We start from the raw sequence: 17,544 nt of genomic DNA on the forward strand, positions 1-17,544 counted from the left end.
CTCTTACTACCTTGTGAGTCTGTTTTCTTTTGTTCAGACCCTTTGAAGTTAGAAAATAATGGATAACTCTTCTACTGATGAGTTCATATACTGCAAGAAGAATATGCCTTTATTTAATTCAGAGCCTTTACATTAACAAAGCTTAATTTTCCTCATAAATTTTGCCTTTGATTTTTAATTATTTATGTTCTGTATGCTTTGTATTTGTCTCATTGTTGTTCACATATTGAAAAATATTTAAACTGCTCTAAATTTTTTGGAACATTTTAATACATGTGTGTCAGTATGATGAATGTGTGAAGTAACAGGTGTTTACTAGAGGATATTAGCAAAATAAATAATAAATAAAGTTTTGGTAAAGTTGAAAGTCTCTGTTCAATCTATTTATAAGTGAAAATCATCTAACTAGATATTTATTATGTAGATTTAATATGCCTTATGTCATGATTTTTTTTGCTTATTAGCAAAATGATTTTCAGTAGAACTATCAGTAACAATCATTAATTCTAAGAAATGGAATCTGAGTTTATTTGTAAAGTATAGAAACTATATTACAGTAGCTTTTCTTCTGAGAATTGCACATTCCTAAATTGTATCCTTGTGGTCCAGTTAGGGTTCTGAATCTCTTTTAGCTGTAAAGAACTTAGCAGTCTTGTTCCATAGTAGTCTATGTGCACTTTCATATTCTTATGTGTTCTGCCTTTGTATTTGTTTCTGTAAAACTTCTGTTCACCAGGAAAAACTAAAGCTTTAGAGATCGAAATCTGATTATCTTTGTTAATATTGGAATAATGTATTATATTTAAAAGCTTTACTTTTTTGACAGTGTGTCACAAGAATACATACATAACTTGAGGGGAAACTCAATCTTCAAAGATAAACAAGAAGTTTATTTTCTTCATGATCTTAACTTGCTTTTATAAACAGATTACCTTTTGTATTAATGCTGTCTTTAATGCCAAATTAACTTTCATGGATATCAAGATATTCTAGTATTGGTGACTTTTCTGTTATAATTAGTTTCATTTCCTCACAGTTTTGTTTTTTCATGGTTGTCTGCCCTTTTTCTCCAGTATTAATACTGAAATTTTGAGATAATGAAAACCAACTTGCTTAGTGTTGTCAACTAACTCAATAGAATAAAATCACGGATTTTACTATTTTGACAACCTTTTATAATATTAAATGATAATGTTTTAATAATATTGAGAAAAATCTAAAAATTTCTCTCAGTTGCCCATGTAAGGAGACTGTTGACCAGAAATGACAATTTGTATTTTATGCCTTCTAAGCAGTTGAGGAAAGAGAAATTGAGGGTATTCTTTAAGTTCTGTAAAATGCTTAAAGGAGAGAGCCTTGTGAGGACTTTTTAAAAACTGAATAGCATGGTTTGGGAGTGACTATGTTGAATGAAACTGTTTAAGTTCTCAATCATATATTTATGATTAGTCATAAGTATGGTGAAAGAAATTTGTTAGTTTCTGAATCTATTGTTTTAATATTCATTTATAACACTGGTATCATAACCTCAAATTATAAATAAATAGTTCATAATTTTCTTAAAACTTATGACTTCTCTTTGGTATCATGTTAATTAATTTCTGTCCATTTAAGATGGAGAGTTTAAAAGAACATGTGATTTCTAGTATGTTAACTTTATGAGTAAACTATTTTTCCAAAGGAGTCAATACCTTGAAAGGAGTAAGTGATTATATTGGAAGAAATAAGCAGTTTTTGTATAAATTAGCAGTCTTTTTGATGTATTTATTTTCTAGCTTATATTAAATAATGTATATATATTGCTATTACTATTTTTTAAACTAAACTCTGTTATTAAAAATACTGTGTAGTCTTTAGCCTAGTTTAATTTCATTGATATCACCCTTAATTTGTATAAAACATTATATTGAAGAAGTTTTTAAAAATCCATTATCTCATTTAAATCTGTATACTCTTAGCTAAGTAGGAGGGGAGATGCACTGGGGTATGTCATGGTCTCTAAAATCTCAGTGTCTGGAATTAGTATCAATTTTTATCAATTAATGTCAATTTATCACTTATTTTCTTCAGACAGGGATCAGAGTCAAATGGGGAATCAAAGGGGTTGGGCAGCTCTCTAGGTAGGTCCTTCACAGAATAGTTATTTAAGGATTTAAGGATTTGAGTGACTTAGGGATTCTAGCCTTCTTTCATCTTGTAGCTCTTCTGTTCTTCCTGTTACCGTGGAGTCTCTCTTAGATTCTCTGCTAGTTGGCAAGTGAAGAGAGAGGGCTATGGATCTTTCAGGAGATTCTACAGTAATCAGGCTTAGACATGCATTCAGCATTTCTGCCCAGGTTCAGTAGGCTGAGGTGCTTTTACTAGTTTAACTGAAGGGTAGGGGAGCAGGGAAATGAAGTCTTTATTGTACTCAGAAGTTAAAAAAAAGATTGATGAGTGCCTTCTTTTTTGCAATGGGTGATATTACATGTTTTTACAAATGAGGAAACAATTTTAAATGATTTACTCAAGTCCCTCTACTAACAAATGAAATAAATCCAGACCTCTTCCCCAAGAAGTTTAATTCATAGTCTTAATACAGTAGTTCCCCTTACCTGCCTTTTTACTTCCTACTATTTCAGTTACCTGCAGTCAGCTGTGGTCTGATGATATTAATTGGAAAATTCAGAAATAAATAATTTATAAATTTTAAATTGGGCACTATGCTGACTAGTGTAATGAAATCTCATGTCCTTCCTTCCTGGCATGTGAATCATCTGTTTGTCTAGCATGTCTACCACTGTAAACTATCTGCTTGTTAGTCACTTAGTAGCCATTTCTTAATCAGATCTACTCTCATGATATTGAAGTGCTCTATGTTCAAGTCACCCTTGCATCATATGTTACAATACCTATGACATTCACTTCATCTCATCTTGTAGGCATTGTGTTATTTCACACATATCACAAGAAAGGTAAGTACAATACAATAAGATATTTTAAGAGAACACATTAACATAATTTTATTACAATATTTTGTTATAACTTCTATTTTATTATTATTAATCTTTTACTCTGCCTAATTTATAAATTATCAATAAGTATATATGTACAAGAAAAAATTAGCATATATAGGATTTGGCACTATCTGTGGTTTCAGGCATCCACAGGGGTTGAGGGTTTGTCTTAGAATATATCCCCTGAGGGTAAGCAAGAGACTACTGTGTTTATTTGATTTATGGCTGTTTATCCACTCCACATCTTGTCCTAGAACTGTCGTACATAACCGAGTTTCAAATTGGGGGGAATGAGTATTAACCTTTCTGCTACCATGGTGACTTTCATTGGCAGTTTACAGAGTAATTTATTTAAGAGTATTATCTTCTTTTTACATTTTCTCCTAAGTCTACTTTACCTTTTAGAATATATTCTTCAGGTTATATACCATGTGATTTCACTTATTATGTTCTTATGGCCACTCTGACTGCTTAGCCTGCTTCTATTTTCACTAAATTTAAAAACACATCAGCATTGATTTTGATTACTAAAAACATGCTAAATATGAAGTAGAGCTTAAGAAATACGTTACTCAATCTGTATTCCTCACCCCATCATTTGACATTAAACTTATTCTGTTACTAAACTAAAAATGTTTTGTATTTCATCCTTTCAGTTTTTTAAAATAGGAAAATACAGATTGAGTATGCCTAACTTAAAAATCTCAAATCCGTCATGATCCAGAATTTGAAACTTTTGAGTATGATTGGAAAATTCAACACCTGTGATGTTATGTGTTTGATCACAGTCAAAATGTAGGTGCACTAAAAATATTATTTAAAATTACCTTCAGGATATGTGTATGTGGAAACAAATTAATTTCATGTTAGACTTGGGTCCCATCCCCAAGATAATCTCATTGTTTATAGTGCAAATATTCCCCAAATCTGAACTCTGAATACTTCTGACTTAAAATATTTCAGATAAGAGATGCTCAACCTGTACAGGAAAATATTATTAGTTCTCCTTTTCTCACGTCTTTATTATTGTCAGACTTCGTTGTCAGACTTCGATTAAGATAATCGAATAACAAGATCTCTTTAGCCAACAACCCATGAAATGTATTATTAACCTAGAAAAACTCAAACACCTGTAATGTCAGCAATTCAGGAGATTCAGGCAGGAGGATCACAAGTTCAAGGCCAGCCTCAGAAATTCAGTGAGACCCTATCTCAAAATTAAAAAAAAAAATAAAAAGGGCTGTGGATGTAGCTCAGTGGTAAAGTGCCCCTGGGTTCAATCCCCAATACCAAAACAAAACAAAACAACTCAGTCTGAAGAGCCTAATGCTTTTATACTGTTTCTCCTTCCCTCCCCAAGGGAAGACAATCTTAAGAAGTTGCTTTCTCTGTACCTTTAGTGTGAACTACTTTTCCTCACTTAAGTAAGATGTTTTTGTAGTTGTTCTTATTACCTAAGTGTTCTTCCTGGTGGCTACTGATTTGTAGCCAAAGTATTCTTAACTTTCTATTGTAATTAAAGTTACTTTTTGTTTTGAAGTTTGCTTGGCTCTTCATTTCGTGGAGAGGTAAGTGATAGGTTACATTCTTTGTACATTTGAATAGTGGGTTTTGCATGAGAAGTAGAATTTGCTTTTTCTCCATAATAGCTCATTGCTGAACTTGCTTTCCATTTTCCTAATTGTTTATCTCAACACTCATGTATTTTCCCCTACCTCTTTATTTCCCTAATCTCTCACTTTGGTCTGCTACTCCCTTCATATGTCCCTCATCAAAAATGTATTTTGGTCAAATTTACTGATTTTTTTTCTCATCCCATATTGGGTAAAGAGGGTGTTATTACATCTATATTCAGTTACTCTAATTCTTTTTGCCTGTTGTATGTTGCATGTTGCCTGATCTAACAGTCTGCAAGTTCCCTTTGGTGAGAGAAACCTACTATTCAAATGCACAGTAGGTGGGACCTGTGACCTAAGGGAAAGATTTAAAGCTACCACCCTTCCAGAATGCTTGAGCCCTTGCTCTCCTACCTTAGAGCTGGTCTTAACTTCCAATTTCAAAATGATTGTGGTACTCCATTAAAATTTACAACGAAAAACAGGAGAATGTTTCTGTGTAACAAATGGTATTACCTACTTACATGCTGAAAGATTGTCTAGGTTTTAAGTGGTGTTTGTTTTCTCTTGTTTGTTTATTTTCCCCCCTCATTTGTCAAAATTATGGAGATTTAGAACAGAAACTGAAATTATCTTTAGTTACTGCCTTCTTATTTCAAGCTACTATAACAAAGTACCATGGGCTGAGTAGCTCATAAAAATCCAGACATTTATTTCTCAAGATCTGGAAGCTGGAACTCTAAGATCAGGACTACCATGGTCTAGTTTTGATGAGGTCGCTCTTCTGAGTTGCATATTGCTGACTTGTGTATTCTCACATGGTTGAAAGAGAGCAAGCCTTTTTTTAAAAGGGCTAATATCATTTTATGAAGATTCTACCTTTATGACCTAACATTGCTTCCCAAAGACCCAACCTCCAAATAGCATCACATTGGGATTGGATTTCAACAAGAAATTTGGGGAGACATAAATCTTTCTTCATAACAGTGATCTATGCCCTGACATAGAATTTTGTATGATTGTTTATATATTAAAATTCTTTAGCTTACAGTATCAATAGTATGTTTTTATATATTTGTTCACATTTAGAGTCTCCATTTTAAATTTCTAAAGGAGTTTGCTGTAAATGACATTGGTTAAATTTTATAAATAGTCTGTGCATTCTATATTTTCCACCACCTGTTTTTTTTTTTTTCACTGCTGTTGAGCAGAGTTATAATGGTCTGATAATGCCTTATGTAAGTGGTTTATAAAAGAATGATCATTGAAAAATTAACTTAATAATTTAGTAATGTGCAATACCAGATTATCTTTGTTATCTGAGATACTACTGACAGTCTGAACTGAACATAAGTGCAAAAACCACTGAACAGCCAAGGTGTAGGTCATAAAATACACTGAAATTATATAACTTAAATTCAAAATTATATAACTTAAATTCAAGAATCTCAGTGTTTTAGTGAGATCTCTTTATATTTTTGAAGTTTTTTTTTTTTTTTTCTTATTTCAAAAACATTACATGTCTACAATATGGGAAAAGATGGCAAATTGGTTTAAAAAAAAAATAAAAATAAGAGGTGATGTATAGTCCCATCACCAGGGATAATCACTGTAAATTTTGTTGGCTATTCTTCTCATCTTTCTATTCATAAGTCCCCTTGTGGTTATGATATAGTATATGTATAGTTTTACATCATGTTCTTTTGCTTAACATATCAAAACTTTTTTTTTTCTTTAAATGTATTCCTGTGGCTGCTACTTACTGTTGCATGGACTCTAAATCTAATTAACCATTGCATCTGTCTTCAAGCTAATTTTTGAAAGCATAGTGCAGCAGTTGCTGGTAGGCTGTCATTTTGCTAACATAGGCCTATCTACTAACAGCAAGGAAAAGAGTGAGACAAGAATACAAAATATAGTAAGGGGGAACTATATGATATAAAAATCAAACTATGTACAAAGCACTGACTGTTGTTAAACTCAGGCAAACTTACTTTTAGATTTTACCTTGAAATTATGACCTCTGACTTTAGATGGCCACTCCATGCTGCTTGGTAATATTTGTATGTTCTATTTCTCAAGACAGCTTTTTCAACTAGAATTCTTTTTTCCTCAAACCTTATATGTGTGCTTGCCTCAACCTCACTGAAACCAGAACCTATCACTTTCACACTAAAAATCCATAACCCCAGTTACATGTGCAACCCCTCATCTTTATTTTTATTTTTTAAATTTTGGTATATTTTAGTTTTTGCCTGTGCAAGAAGTGTCCTGTCAGGGCCCAATTTTTGCATTTAAGTTCTGGGCCCCATTCCCTGTAACTTTCATTCAGACTTTAAAGCTTTAGCCATTCCATCTCTTCCTGGGTCATCAGTTTTTCCATTTTACGTTGGATTATTCTTGTTTGAACATACATTTTTTTGTTTTGTTTTTAAAAGATCTACCATTGAACAACAACAGAAAAGAGGAGCTACAACCCTGCCTGCCTCCCTTCTTAAAAAACTAAGGCCCTTATATTCATTCCTTAGTTTGTGGCCCACCTCTGTTTCCCTTTATAATCATTTGTTACATGAGTTATCTATACTTTGTCATTAACTGTTTAGCCTTTTACCATTCTTTTACCATTACTTTCTCTTTAGTTGATTTTTATTAATTTTCTTATATTTAAATACCACAACCGTGCAATGATCCCAAGCTGAGTTTTAGATACCAATATACAGTTGCCTTCCTGACATTTTCACTTGAGGTTTCATTGGCATTTAAGGTCAACATTAAGTTCCTGATTTCTTCCTGCTCTATTCCATATCACGAAATGTATCACCATCTTTAATCAAAAATGTAGAGGACATTTTTTATTCCTTTTTTCACTCCCCTAATTAAGTCCATCAGCAGGACCTATTGATTTGGTGTCCAAAATACATCTTCCTGCTATCCTTTATTGCTTCCCTCTCTGTCACTGAGCAGCAAAAGGGCTCTTAATATATAAATTTAATTATTTCTCTCCACCACTTTTACACTATTATTTTAGCATAAAATCTAAACTGCATACTATTGATTATGACCTATAAGGCTTTGCATGACCTTTTTCCTTTCCTATTTCTTTGTCTTTCCTTTTGCATTTCTTCTGAAAGCTATTACCTTATTAGTTTTTTAGTTATGGTGGTATCGTGTTTTATTTTGACTGTGCTTTTGAAAATGCAGTTCCCTGCCTGGAATGTTCTTCTCTTTGTTTTCGTACCCTTTTAAGTTGCTCATTGCCATTTATTTGGTTCTTTCATTGATATCACAATTTGTAATTAATTTTCATTGTTTTAAATTAGTTTAGATTGAGGAGAAGCATCAAAAAGGCATAGACTTTGGCATTATTAGGCCATTATTAGATTATTTTATCTCCATTGCCTAGTAGAATGCCTACTATATAGTGGGTATTCCATAAATGACTGATGAATGAATGAATGAATGATGAGTGAATGGGTAGATGAGTAACAAAAGTAAGTAGTCCTAAAAGTATCCAGCATCCTTATATTTCAGCTTTGAAAAATTGTTACTGGTGAGGATGACCCTAAATTATCCAACAAGAACTGTAACAAACATAATATATTTTAGAAAAATGGGTTTATAAAACTAAAATTAAAGAAGCTTGAGTAGTTTAAAAAGAAAATGGTCCTTAGAAAATGTGTCTTAAAATATTTCATCATTCTAAATATAGCGTTGGACTAGAGATGTAGCCCAATGGGAGGGCACTTACCCTTGGTTCAATTCTTAGCACTATAAAACTGAACAAACAAAACCTAAGTTTTCCTGTACTAAGAATTTTTCACAAATCATATATTATTTCCCACAGTTGACCAACTAGTTTTAGTCTTTGTAAATGAATTTTCTTCTGTTTATGTCTGCATCTTTTTTTGCAGATTCCATACTTGTTATTTGTCCACTTGCTAAAATTATTTGTAACCCCCAAATCAATACTTGGGTACAGTTTTCCTGGTCATTCATGGATATATACAGAGTGATGAACAATTTGTTCCCAGTTGCAATCTAACATGGCAACTTTGTCTTCTTGTTTCATATCTCATATTGTAAACAGGTATTTCTTTAGTGGGCTTCGTTTTTCACAGTTTTGCTTTTTGTTAGTGATTTTACTGTTCAAAATGGCCCTCAACCTTTTATTGTCTATTATTCCTAAGCACAAGAAAGCTGCGATGTGCCTTATGGAGCAAATATGCTATATTGATACACAAAACTCAATACAATGCTATGCTTTGATTACAGATAGATACTACATAAGCTTTGTTCAGACATGAGTTATAATGCTGTTAGCCATGGAATCAATGTTAATGAATCAACAGTATATACTATATAAGACATCTTTACCAGAAACACATAAAACAAGGTTATGTCTTGATCAATTGATGAAAATGTTGTGACAAGAGGCTCTAAGGAACCTAACCCTGTATTTCCCCTAGGAACAATGGTTCAATGTTCGCGGCGACTTTATAGAACCTAACTACCGCGAATGAGAATTGACTGTAAGTTAAAATTCTGGACTTGAATGGAAATTTCAGGAAGTGTCTCCTCATCTGTTAATTGTAATTTAGGGACTTTTTGGTTGGGATATATGTTTTACTTTAAAACCATTAAACTAGGAGGAGAACAGAATTATTTTAGTTCAGTTCTTTTTGAGCACTTACTATATGCCAGTAACTATACTAGCTTTGAAGAATACAAAAACAACCAAGTCATAATCTTCACTTCAGGAGTCTTTCAGTTAGAGTCTTAATCCAGCTGATTTGATGTCATCTGGGTGTAATGGAATTCAGTTTTGACACTTAACTACTCAGGTTAGCACAGACTGTACAGGTTAAGGTCAAAAGTTCTCCATAAGTCTGTTCTTATTTCAAACACCAGCTATGAGTTCTTGGGGGTACCTACAAATCCAAAGATTGCCATGATCCCTCAGGTTCATTAATTTGCTAGAACGACTGGCACAACTCAGGAAACTACTGTACTTACGATTGCAGTTTTATTATAAAGGGTGCTTATGGGGTGAGGTCTGGGGAGGAGCATAGAATTTCCATGTCCTCTTGCTACAGAGTCAGAAGATGTCACTCTGGGCACAACAGTGTGTTAACCAACTAGAAAGTTCCTCTGAGCTTCAGTATCCAGAGTTTTTATGGAGTTTTATTCATAGGTCTGATTTATATTGATGATTTATCAACTGATTTAAATGATTGAATTCAATGTCCAACCTCCCTCCCATTACTGCAACCCTCTAAAAATGTGTTTGATGTTTCCGGTGACCAGAACCCATTCTGGAGCTTTCTTGGGACCTATCACATGTTCCCTCATCAGCATAACAAAGACACCTCTTTCACTTAGTATATTTCAGGGACTTTTGAGGCTTTGTGACAGGATCTAAGGGCAAAGAACATATATTCTTTATTATACTATAGGGAGACTGACTTAAAAGATAAATTAGGAGTTTCCAGGTCGGAGCATAGATGTTTATAAGCAGAGAGAAGAATATGTATAAAAGCAAGAGATCAAAGAATTTGTGAAGAATGAAATATTTGTTTAGTCAAGTTTGAATATTTTACTTTCAAGTGGGGAATGGTTGAAGGTAAATCTGTAGAAGTAGACTGTGGTCAGATCATAAAAGGCTCTGGAAGCAGAATGTCACAGGCTCTGTACATATTTGGGCCTTCTCGTATGTGTTTTAATGGAAATTTTTAAACATACAAACAATAGAATAATACAGTAAATACTTGTGTAGTCATCAGAATTAATAGCATTTCATTTCTACTCCCCTTCATTTCCCTCTCCCCCAACATGTAATTTTGTAGCAAATTCCACATTTTATTATTTTAGTCATGAATATTTCAGTGTGTATTTCTAGAATATTTAAGCTTTTAAAAATTTATCACAGGGGCTGGGGAGATAGCTCAGTCGGTAGAGTGCTTGCCTTGCAAGCACAAGGCTCTGGGTTCGATCCCCAGCACCAAAAAAAAAAAAAAAAAAAATTTGCCACAATCGCATTATCATAGCTTAAAATTTTTAATTGTAATTCCTTAATATCATCAAATATTCAGTCAGTACTCAAATTGACAATTCTGTAGTGTTTTTAAAATGGCACATCAGTTGATAATTGTTTGTAAAAATTGTGATATTTAATATTAAAATCTAGATTTTTGTGATTCAAAAATTGGAGAGCCTTGTGATGCTATGTCTGTGTATCTTTCTTTTTAACAACAGGACCGTGGTCAGAGTCCTTGCTTAGTTGCCTTACTCATTGCTTTACCCTATAACAAGTCTTTGGAAAAGATTTAAACAGACATATTTGATAAGTTTTTCATTATGGAAAAGTAACTAAAAGTGGACCAGTGGATTTGATGAGAAGTGCATCTGGGAAAGCAGGTAGACCAGTTAAGAGTTTTGTGATAGACTCGAGAGGATGACATGCTGAGGAAAGTTTGAACTCAAGTTTTTTGATGGAACTGGCACAGTTTAGAATTGCAAGGTTTGAGGAACAGAAATGATAATATGGAATTGGATACATTGAAGATAAAATCTAAATGTCAAATTTGGTTGAAAATGTAGATTGTGGGACAACTAGGTAGAACAAAATTATATTGAGCTGCTTGGTGGTTGGGACGGGATAAATGATTTGTAAGAGTATTCTGACTGTGTGATGGAGGTGAATGTGCCCAGTTGTTGTTGAAATCCTAACTGAAGAAGATTAGATACAGCCAAAAATAAAGGGTTTTAGAATACAATAAAGGGGAAACAGAAAAGACTACCTGTAAATGTTAGAGATAACCACCATCTTTTTAAGGAAACTGATGTTCTTTTAAGTGAAGGATGGTTGGAAAATTAATGGGCTCTTGCCCCCTTCACAAGAGTTCACTGTAGTTACTTCTAATAATAGATGCAGGCTATAAGAAATATATACATACAGCATTACAGGGCCTGGCATCTAGTAAGTGCTTGGTAAGTGTTTGCTGCATTTGACACTAAGCCCTCTTAAGGCTTAAGCAGTAGTATCTGTTTTGGACTAGTTTTCACCTGATATTTCCCTGCAGTGTCTTCGCAAATAGGAAACTCAGTAAATATTTATAGAATAAATGAATAATTCTGGTGATTTTAAGTGCTTTATTTAAAAGGATTTTTTCCCCTTAGTTTAAGGTGGTATCAACATCCTACAGAAGAAGAATTAAGAATTCTTGCAGGGAAGCAACAAAAAGGAAAAAGCAGAAAAGACAGGTAAGTTATATTGATGAGATTGTAATGCATTAAATGTTTAACAAAATTTGTGCAAATATATCCTTATGCTTTAATTAAAGAAACATTGATAAATTGGAATTGATATATTTGAGATCAGAATCTATAAATCTAATACTGGAAATTAATATATAAGCAAAAAATAATCATTATTTTACTTAAAAAAAGTGTAACTATTCTTTTGTTTAAATTATAAAAACAATACAGTTATTAAGGAAATTTCAGTTGGGGATTGCTGGGAAAGAGACTGGTAACCCATATATTCATACTACAACTCATTTGAAGATACATATGCTAGGCAAGTGCTCTACCACTGAACAATAGCTTCAGCTCTTAGCTATTGAATATTTTGTCCATGTTTAGTCTCTTCAGAGAACTGCCTGCTAATAAGCCACACTTCTTGAACTATAGTAGCTTCATCTGTGAAATAGAAAGATCGAACGTAGTTATTTTGAAGAATACTTCCAGGTGTAAAACTGGGTATTTCTCTCTGTAAAGTTGAATTCTCATAGCAACTACATATTAATTATCCTCTCTGAATGGGCTTTAATTTCCTCTGTCTTTCCAAAATTATGATTCTAATATTATTAAAAGTCACTGAAAATAAATTGACTTTAAATGTTTATCATAAAATTTGTGTTTACCTGGCCTAATAGATTCGTAGGTAAAAAATTCTTTAAACATTAATGTTTATTTAGCATGAAATTGGAAATTTGAAGACTGTATTTTCTGACCTTGCTACTATCCTCTTTTTCTCTTATTACAAATACAAATACACCTTGAAGTTCATTAGAATATTGTTATTCTTCCTTTTTTATTCCAATAGTTAAGTTCTTTAATAAATATTTTTTTCTAACATAGTTTCCAAAACCCTTACACATAGTTGTCCTTAATACACAGTTGTACTGAATCCCTGATTATTACCTAACAATTTGCTCTTTACTAATGAGATGCTGTTGATCAAAGATACTAAATCAGCTGCCCGAGTTCACATAATTTAAGGACTTATTCATAATAGCACTAGTTTGATTACTGACATGAAATAATTTTTACTGAAGATTGTCCCAGTTTATTATATTTTTATTTATTCAAGAATAAATACAAAATTGCTATTATTGAAATTAATGTTCTCAAAAGTTAATTTATGATTTTGCCTGTCTTTAAAAATTAAATTTGGCCTCAAAAGACTAGAAATAGAACCATCATATAATACCACTCCTTACTATTTGTCTTAAAGAATTAAAGTCATCATATTATATTGATACCTTTGTACCCATGTTTATATAAAGCACAACTCACAATAACCAAATTATGGAACCAGCCTTGGTGTCATCAATAGATAAATGGTGTGTGTGTGTATTTATATATAATGTATATATGTACATGTAATGCGTATGTGTAAATATATTCATATATATATATACACATACCTACATATGTATATACAGTGGAGTTTTCATTCATCCATAAAGAAGAATGAAATTGTGTCATTTGCAAAGAAAATGGATGGAACTTCAGAGCATTATGTTAAACAAACTAAGCCTATCTCAGAAAATCAAGGGTCGTATGTTTCCTTTCGTATGGAAACTAAAGGAAAAAGGAAAAGAAGGGAAGGTGGAGGGCTTATTTGAAAAGCAAAGGGAGACCTATAGAGAAAAAGGACCCAGGGAGAAAGGATGGGAAAGAAAGGGGAAATACTGGGGAATGATACGGACCAAATTATGTTGTTATATCATGTATATGTACATATATGTAACATTGAATCCCACTATTATGCATAATTATATTGTACCAATAAAAATATGGGAAAACTAAAAACTAAATTTGGGAATGTTATGAAGGCACACGATATTCTATATTTTCTTCCATTTGTGGTTTTTAGTAGATACAATTCCAAGTTAGCCTTCAAATTTCTGATTTTCTCATCTACATTAATTTTAATCTGTTTCTTCAGCTCTGACCTCTCTGTGTGATCTCAAAGACAAGTATACTTTGTCTTCATTTGCTTTTATTCTTGTGCCTAAAGAAGGAAATATTAGGTGGTCTTTAAAACTACAAAAGAGAAAATAGGAGAAATGGGTGTGAAAGACTAAACTAGCAACAACAATTTTGCAGCTGTCACTAATTTAGGTAATTTTTTCCTTGGTAATTTGTATATATCCACATGGTAATTTGCATCCACACTTTGTGGTCCCTTTTTAAAAACTAATTTCAAGTGTCTTACTTCCTTTCTGATGTAATATTTTAAAATCTGTTCTTTTTCACTGTAAAATTTTAAATCTCATTTGTATTCAGTTTGAAACAAGCACTTGCATAATAGTGTATGTAACTCGTTTTTTGTGTCACTTGTCTGACTTTTATAGGAAATATAATGGTCACATTGAAAATAAACCACTAACCATTCCAAAGGATATTGACCTTCATCTAGAAACAAAATCAGTTACAGAAGTGGATACTTTAGGTAAGGAAATCTTGGTAAAATGTTCTGTAAATCTCAGTTTTATATTATGGTAGTGAAAGTACCTTCATTTTATCTATTGTGGCTAGTTTCTCTCGTGTGTGTGTGTGTGTGTGTGTGTGTGTGTGTGTGTGTGTGAGTGTGTGTGTGTGTGTGTGTTTCTAAACATTCAGTCCATTATGCAGAATATGAAGTCTAAGAACTTAGAAGCTCCAAATGACTTCAGCTGAGTTAAATTTCCTTTTCTGTTCATCAAATTTGTAGTAATATTTTGACCATTTAACAGAAGATGCTAACTTACACAATCTTGTTACACAGTTTCTGTTTATTAAGTTGAGGTCACAGTTTTTATAATCTTCAATTCTAAACTTACTTTGTTTCCTGTACTCACCTACTCCTTTTATAATGCGACTTGCAAAGCTGGATTTCTGTATCTGTATTGAATTGCCTATATTTTCAGTTTTATTCTGACATTTAATAGAAAGAAAAGTGGTCTTAGAATAATAAATAGAATTAAGAATTAGGAAACTTATACAAGGTTTACTATTACACATTGAATATCTGAATAATCATTATCTTTTCTGTAATTATATAATGACTGTAAAAGTTTAAAATAAATCATTTGAATCTAGAAGAGAAAGGTGATATTATTTAAAACACTAGTTTTCTCAGTGCAGTGGCACACACATTGTAATTTCAGCCATTTGGGAAGCTAAGAAGAAGGATCGCCAAGTTTGAGACCATCCCAGACAACTTAAGTGAGGCCTTGTATCAAAATTAAAAAAAAAAAAAAAAAAAAAAAAGAGGTCTAGGGATGTAGCTCAGTGGTAGAGCACCCTTGGGGTATAGTCCCCACGTGTACACCCTGCTCCCCGCCAAAAAAGCACTGATTTTCAAACCTCAACTGTTTATCAAAATCATTTGAGGAGCTCTTTAAAAACAAATATCCCCTACTCCCACCCTTGAAGACTCAGGGAATCTAGAGTAGGTTCTGGGAATTTGTGCTTTTAATTCTAAGTATGGGTTTTTTGTTTTTGTTTTGATCAGGTTTGAGAACCACTTTTGATAATGTATAAAGTATCATGCAATTTTGCCATTCGTGTGTTAAATCACACCATCTTCAAAAACATGTATCAGATTTATCTAGTTCTCACATAGTATTATTTTGTGATCTAAAAGTTAAAAGTGCCTTCAAAATATATGAAAGTTGAGTATTATGCCTACAAAAATTATGTGTATGGAAAGTTGTTTGGGGACCCAACAGTGTCAATGAAGAATAATATAAATCAGTTGTCTAGTATCTTTAGACTTTTACAACCTGTTATGTGTTACACTCTTTTTCTTTTTAGTATATAAAAATATTTAAAACATCTATTTTTTTTATTTTTTAAATTTTTTAAATTTTTTATTTATTTCTTTCTTTATTGGTACTGGTGATTAAACCCAGGGCTCTTAAACACTGAGCCATGGCCCCAGACTTCTTTTTAGTTTGAGACAGCATCTCACTAAGTTGCTTAGGGTCTTGTTAAGTTACTGAGACTGGCTTTGAATTTGCAATCTTCCTGCCTCTGCCTCTCAGGTCACTGAGATTACAGGCATACACCACTGTGCCTGGATTTAAAAATCTTTTGATGTTTTGATTACTAGTTGTCACATTTGTTTTACCAACTTTTATATATGTCCTTACTTGTGTAAAAGTGCTCACATACATGTAGAAATACAAGAATATAAACACATTCTCCCTGATTGCTAGTATTATTTTTATCATTTTTGCTAGTATCTTCAAAATCTTCAAATTATTATCAGGCATCCTGAGTACTTCTATCAACTCATCCTCACAGTTCTGTGAGATAGGTAACTGTTACATATATATTTTAGCTATTTAGAAAAAGATTTAAAAATTTTTAGGCAGGGTTGCATACTGAATGTAATAGAGCCACTCAGTGAGAACTAGGCTATTTTAATGAACTTTAAAACTTGAAATCAAGATGTGACTTCAGTACATAACATAGAGTATTTGAATTCATTTGTACAATTTTGAGAACTAGTTGCAAATGATAATGCTAAACAACTGATGATTTAGTATCAGGAGTATTCTACTTAGTAGGGAAATTAGCAGTCATGATTGCTGCCAACCCTTGGGACCCAGCTTGCATGCCAAACTTCAGGGCCACTGTTGGGCCATTTTGTGTCTTCAGGGTTGGTCACTGAGGAGATGTTAAACATATCCAAGAAAATAGCTCCTTACTTAGAGAAATTCTCCAAACTGCAACAAATCACAAATATTCAAGCTGAAATCTATCAGAAAAGCCTGGAAATTTAACTTTTGAAACTAGAAAAAGAAACAGCAGATGTTGTTCATCTTTTCTATTTGGCTCAGAAGTGTCATGCTCTACAAAGCATGAATAATCATCTGGAAGCTGTACTGAAATAAAAGAGGTCCCTCAGGCAGATTGTTGAAACTCACATGCCAGGAAAACTTACCTATGGAAAGCTGTTTATCACAGGTTAAACCAAGAAGAAGAAATGAACAGTTGTACATGTTTTCTGAGGGTAGTTTTTGTTCAGAAGTTACTTTGTAGCATAATTCATGAATCAATGTATTATTGATGTATTTGTTAATATTATTAATGTTGATACATTAAACCAGAGAGAAAATTCTTTGATTTTAAAGAAATATTACTGTGGTGAAAAGAACTTTCTTTTGCACATTGTGTTTTGAGAATTGTAAATTATGACTTTAGTTTAAAAAATTAGATCCTTAACATGTAGCAATATGGGTAAAAATTGGTTTTATTATATATAGACTGTTTTCTGTGAAGTAAATGTATTGATATAAAGTTACCTATATGTAAAAATTCTGTTCAAGATACTTAACATAGACAGAAGAAAACAATGTCAATTAAGAAAGAAAAAACTGGATTCTGGTCTCATCTCTGCTGTTTATATGCCTCAAAGTCTTGGGAAAATGATATCAGTTTTTGCTCATGGTACAGGTTTTGCTTCAGTTTCCCAGTCTGCAGAATGGGAATTACTTCTGTTGCTGTCTTTCTCGTGGAAATATTTTAAGTAGCAACTTGAAGGTCTTAGTTTATACATAAACTAATTTGTTATGATTAATAAATAGAAAATAGTATTCTAATTAGAGTAGCAGAGATATATTTATGTTTATATTTATGTAATCATTTGTGATTGT

At 32.5% G+C, this 17,544-nt stretch overlaps 1 protein-coding gene across 5 annotated transcripts in view; it reads left to right on the top strand.

Annotated features, from left to right (window-relative positions):
• Positions 1 to 17,544, top strand: part of TMEM161B (transmembrane protein 161B) — a 66,469-nt gene that overhangs the window by 20,876 nt on the left and 28,049 nt on the right. For 4 of the 5 annotated variants that reach the window (XM_079144408.1, XM_079144407.1, XM_079144409.1 and 1 more), the window contains 2 exons: positions 11,789 to 11,872; positions 14,254 to 14,351. In XM_079144408.1, coding sequence (XP_079000534.1) covers positions 11,789 to 11,872; positions 14,254 to 14,351 — 182 coding nt within the window. Of the gene's footprint in view, positions 1 to 9,078; positions 9,142 to 11,788; positions 11,873 to 14,253; positions 14,352 to 17,544 lie in introns of all 5 variants that reach the window. The other variant, XM_079144410.1, reaches the window with a different exon arrangement.

Source organism: Sciurus vulgaris (genome assembly GCF_902686455.1).
Source record: "Sciurus vulgaris genome assembly, chromosome: 6".
Taxonomy (NCBI): Eukaryota; Metazoa; Chordata; class Mammalia; order Rodentia; family Sciuridae; genus Sciurus; species Sciurus vulgaris.